At 54.8% G+C, this 5,022-nt stretch overlaps 1 protein-coding gene and 1 non-coding gene across 2 annotated transcripts; both read right to left on the reverse strand.

Moving 5' to 3' along the window:
- Nucleotides 1-1,082: 1,082 nt before the first annotated feature.
- On the reverse strand, nt 1,083-1,201 carry LOC112475495. Its single transcript, XR_003044737.1, has one exon. It is a non-coding gene; the product is annotated as a 5S ribosomal RNA (ribosomal RNA).
- Nucleotides 1,202-1,513: 312 nt separating this feature from the next.
- INHA (inhibin subunit alpha) lies at nt 1,514-3,970 on the reverse strand. Its single transcript, XM_006906679.2, has 2 exons — nt 3,700-3,970; nt 1,514-2,346 (listed from the first exon to the last, which is right to left on the reverse strand). The coding sequence occupies exons 1-2, from the start codon at nt 3,968-3,970 to the stop codon at nt 1,514-1,516; spliced, it is 1,104 nt and encodes a 367-aa protein (XP_006906741.1).
- Between the last annotated feature and the right edge of the window lie 1,052 nt (nt 3,971-5,022).

Below are 5,022 nucleotides of genomic sequence, written 5' to 3' on the forward strand. Positions count from 1 at the left end.
AGGGTTCCCGGATGGGGTTCTCTCTCCACCACATCCCCTTCCTGAGGCAGGTACTTACCTGCCCACCCCATTGAGCTGGATTAGGAGAAGGGAGTCTTCAATGTGTCCCTCTGTTAGCAGAAATACACACTGTAGTTGTGCAGTCAGTATTAGCTTTAGAATTTGTCTGAGGGACCTGAACATCGCCAACCCTCCCCTCCACACACACACCCCCTTAAAGGGAGACTGGATGGAACCAGCTGGCTGAGAGCCAGGATCTGGGGCAGGACAGGAGGATAACAAGACTGAGGGGAGAAGGAGGACAGTGCAAAAAGCAGAAACGAAGGCTGGGGAAGCAGGGCTCCCAGCGGCAGATCGCGACGGGCCATGGATTGACAGGAGACCCAACGGATAAAGAATAGGGTTCTTTGCACCCTCTTCTGCACTCACCATGTACACAGAGTGTGCACACAGATTCATACAAGAGCACACATGTTCCCGGCAGTAGGCTCTGACTTACCACACTTTTGACATTAAGGACTAAGTTAACAGTTACATAAAGACACACAGGGCACATCGAGGAAGCCAAAGATTTCAAGAACTCACAATCCCAGCACAACCAGTCTTCATAATAATCAAGAGTTAGTGATAGATTTGAGAGGGATCCCTGGGCCCTCAGCAAATTGAAATCCTCAGGTCTTTGTTCTTCCGCCTCCTCTCTGCCCCTACCAACTTTTGGATGCTGCCAACTCATGCATTTTTGCACCTACATCCCACACAAGTTTCTGAGAAACCCAAGATCTGAGCAGCTCTGAACATCTGCCCCAAACCCATGAGCTCTAGCCAGTCTGCCAATCAACTGGCCTTGACCTTGAGCTAGGTGTCTACCAGGGCAGAGAACAGTAGAGAACAGTAGAGGTGGTCGCCTGGGATGTAGGCACTATGAGTGCAGCCATTGCCTTTAGGTGTGGCAGGGGAGGGAACATGTTTTTCATTTGTTTTTTTTGTTTTTTTAAATTTATTTAGGTGAAGCAACCCTTGGTTGACCTCACAGATTGCAAGGACCTTGTCGGCTTACAATCTCTTATTTTTTTTATTTTTTATGCCTACGGCACCTGGTCTTCCTAGGTGGTCTCCCATCCAAGTACTAACCAGGCCCGACCCTGCTTAGCTTCCGAGATCAGACAGGATCGGGCTTGTTCAGGGTGGCATGGCCGAAGACCAGTTCCAGCTCTTGAACCTTATATCTCTGAGGTCAAGTGAGGCTGAGTGACCTAAGATCCCACAATCTCATGCTCCTGGGGCCCAGATCTCCCCACCGCCACATCAGTGAAGCCCTAGAATGCGTGCCAAGTCATATGCACTAGGTTGTTTATTGTCACATTACCCACAGGACAGGGGTGGGATGAGGAAGGGAGCCCTCAGGCAGAGAAGTGGAAGCGGCGGAGGGGGATGGGAAACATCTATTTTCCAGATTCTGCCCTTCTTCCCAGCAGGTAGGTGATGGCAGGGCTTGGCCACCAGCAGGACACCCTTAGATGCAAGCACAGTGCTGCGTGAGAAGGTTGGGCACTGTCTCATACTTGAAAGAGTAGCCTCCATCTGAGGTGGTACGGACACGTAGGGGCCTCATGGTCCCTGGGAGAGCAGCACAGCAGGGCTGGGCTCCTGGAACCAGAGAAAAGGGCTGGACAGGGGTAGGGGGGACCCCAGAGACTGGCAGAGGCAAGTCTGATTGGGTGGGTAGCCCACAGCCACCGTGACAGTAGTGGAAGACGAAACTGGGAGGGTGTACGATCCACTGGTCCCAGCCCAGCTCCTGGAAGGAGATGTTGAGGGCCGCTCTGTGGCAGTGAGCGTGGGCAGCAGGTTCCTCTGGAGGCCTCTGCAGCAAGCGCAGAGCAGCGGGAGACCAAGGCCAGGGCAGCGGGGGAGTCGAGCGCCGGGCTCTGTCCCCTCTGCTAGCTGGCTTGGCTCGAGTGTGGGCCACCAGGAAGGGCGTGGTCTCAGGCCGGGCTGAGCAGGAACAGAGAGGACAGCGCAGCAGGAGCACCAGCACAGGGTGGGTCAGCAGAGGGAGGGCAGAGGCAGCCATGTGCAGCACAGCCCAGCAAGGAGGTGCCTGGCCCAATGACGTGGGCACAGCCGTAGGACCCTTGGATGACAGGGCCAGCAGGCCTAGCAGGGGCCCAGAGCTATTGGAGGATGCTGTGGCCTGTCTGTCCAGTCCCGTGTGGAACCACAGCTGAGCCGAAGTCACCTGGCGGCTGCGTGTGTGCTGGGAAGGCCGGAACATATATGTGAAGAGGCCCTCCTCAGCCTCCTGGGCCAGCTCTCCCACAGCTGGCTGGTCCTCACAGCTGGCCCCTGCAGGAGACAGAGGGAAAGGAGAGGGCAGCCCTGACTGGCAGAACCTGGGACCCCTCCTCCTTCACAGGGGGGAAGTGGCTGCCATGCAGGAGCCTGCCAAGCACTCTACTGAGTGCTCTGCCAGACTCAGGACTCTCCCCAGTCTTGGGAGAACTGACAGAGGCTCTGCATTTACTTCACCATTAAAAGACTTTAAAAAATGCAAGACATTGTCAACTTCTCTCTATAGTGGTTCTACCAATTAATGCTCCCATCAGGAATGCGTAAGAGTGTCTGCCACTCTACCTTCACCAACACTTGGAATTGTTAGTTAGACTTGATCTTTTTGTTCATCCGATAGTGTGAAATCGTGTGTATGCAGTCATTTGTTATATTACTCTTTGTATCTTTTTACATGTCAGAAATAGTACACAATAAGTTCTTTAAAATAATTCCACTTTTAAAAAGACAGGTTAACACCAAAAAGAAGGAAGAAGAGGAATAGGAAAAAGGATATAGCTCGGAGTAAAGGACAATGCTTTCTAAGAAAGTGCAGTTGGCATTCTTACTCTGACAAGTACACAGACTCCACTGAACAATCATGGACCAGCACCAGCGGAAGGACTGGCAATTGGGGCTATACTGTCACATGGATCATCTCATGGATAACCTCACAACGGATCTATTTTGCAGATAAGGAAACTGAGAGTTAGAAAGATAAAGTGACATTCAACTGCTAAGTGGCCAGGCTGGGATTCTGCCTGATCCCAAATCCTCACTTACTCACTGTGCTGCAGGGGACTGGAGCGCAGGGAGGCAGAAGTCCTCTCTAAGAGAAGGGTGGGCCAGATTACAAGAAAGTCCGCACAGAGGAGGCCTTTACTCATTGAGTTTGTGGAACATGGGGAGGTGAGAAGGGAACTCAAGAGAAGGTAGACTAGTTTCCCAGAAGTTCCCAACTAATCTTTCTCTTGCATCCTTGATATATTTTCAAGTCTCAGCTACTTGGGGCCAAAGAAACAAGGTTTGGAGCAGGAAGCAGAGGCAGAGATAGGAGGAAAGGTGGCAGGAAGGGGCCCATGTCCAGATATCTCTGACTCTAGAGACCCTTAGCCTCCTAGGCAAATATCTCCCACCCAAATGCCCGCTATGAGCCATGCACTCTAAATGCACCATCTCCCTGAATCCTGAGAGGTAGGCATTATTGCCCATATTATACATGAGGAAACAGAGGCTCACAGAGGCTTAGTAATTGTCCATTGTTGCAAAGCCAGTTGAGTGTCGGGTCTGAGATTCAAACCCAGACCTGCCGGCTTTCAAGCCCATGCTATACTATGCTGCTTCTCAAAGCTGCCAGTTCCCCATCATTACCTGTAGCTGGGAAAAGGATGGCCTGGGAGACATCCTCCTCCACGGGCTCAGAGCCCCTGCGCATGAAGCCCCCCACAGCATGTCTTCGGAGCAGACGCCTGACTCCAGGATTCCCACCTTCACCAGTCACTGCAGGGGGTCCCAAGGCATCCAGAAACAGGGCCCTCACCTTGGCCAGGACAAGTTCCCGGTCCACCTCTGGCCCATGGCAGCTGTGAACCCTCTGTGGGACCACCAGCAAGAGGAGCAGCAGTGGCAGCTGGGGCAACATAGCTCACCTGTCCCTGCCAGTGGTAAATCCACAACCTGCCCCGTGCCCCTCTGTCAGGGTCTGCCCAGGGCTTCCCCCACTCTCCCCTCCGCATCCCAATACCTGCCCTCTTCTACCCTTCTCACCCCAGTCTTCCCCCAGGCCTTCCCACGCCTGCAGTCTGAGCCGCCCCTGCCCATGGCATTGAGACCTCCTATCTCTGACGCAGATGTCTGTGGCCCTGAGCCTTATCTCCCACTCCCGCCAGGAATGTGGGGGAGAGGGCTGGTGTTTTCACCCCAAGTGACCTGACCCCACACATACAACCCCGTCCCCCTACACACACACACACACACACACACACACGCACATGCACACGCACGCACACGTACACACACACATGCACACACACACAGTCACATCAGCATCCAGCATAGAAGTGACATCAGATAGGACAGGAGGCTGGGAGCTAGGGCCTGCCAGCTCCTAAAAGTGTTATTTGTTAGGGAGGCAGACCGCACCAGACATTCTGGTGCCCCTTTCAAACAAGCAGCTGCTGGACTAGTCATGGGAGCAAGGATTGAGGCTTGGGCTAGAACTGGGGCTAGTGCTGGGGGCAGGTGGTCCCGCTTGCTCTAAACTTAGCCTGGAAGGGCCAGTCTGGCCTCTTGTCCTCCAGCTGTGTCATCAGAGAATATTTTTGGGATTGGCAGCTGCAGGCGCCTCTGCCACTCAGGCCCAAGCCTGGCGTGCGTCTGGGGACCTGGCGGCTGGAGGTGGGAGGGAGGAGGGGAAAGAGGCCCAGGCTGTGGGAGGGGGCTGGGAAGAGGCTCTTAGGAGCAGGAAGCTAGGCCGCGGGCAGAGGAGGCTGCGGGGCCCCTCGCTGTAAAGGCAAACAGGAAGCACTGCCCCCTGAGCTCTGGGCTGCGGGCCCGGGAATCGCCGCCGCCACCGCAGAGCTGCAGCTCCCGGCCCAGGGTAAGGAGGGAAGTCGGGAGCGGGCGGCCAGGGTAGAGCTCCGCGGATCCCCACGCCGGGTCCCCCGACGCGCCCCGCCTCCCGGGCTCCAGGCC

This window comes from Pteropus alecto, unplaced genomic scaffold (genome assembly GCF_000325575.1).
Source record: "Pteropus alecto unplaced genomic scaffold, ASM32557v1 scaffold110, whole genome shotgun sequence".
NCBI lineage: Eukaryota > Metazoa > Chordata > Mammalia > Chiroptera > Pteropodidae > Pteropus > Pteropus alecto.

Coding starts and splice junctions, on each gene's coding strand:
- INHA (XM_006906679.2), bottom strand. CDS start 3,970: ATGTTGCCCCAGCTGCCACTGCTGCTCCTCTTGCTGGTGGTCCCACAG. Junction 2,347..3,699: donor CATCCTTTTCCCAGCTACAG/GTAATGATGGGG, acceptor TGTCTCCTGCAG/GGGCCAGCTGTGAGGACCAG.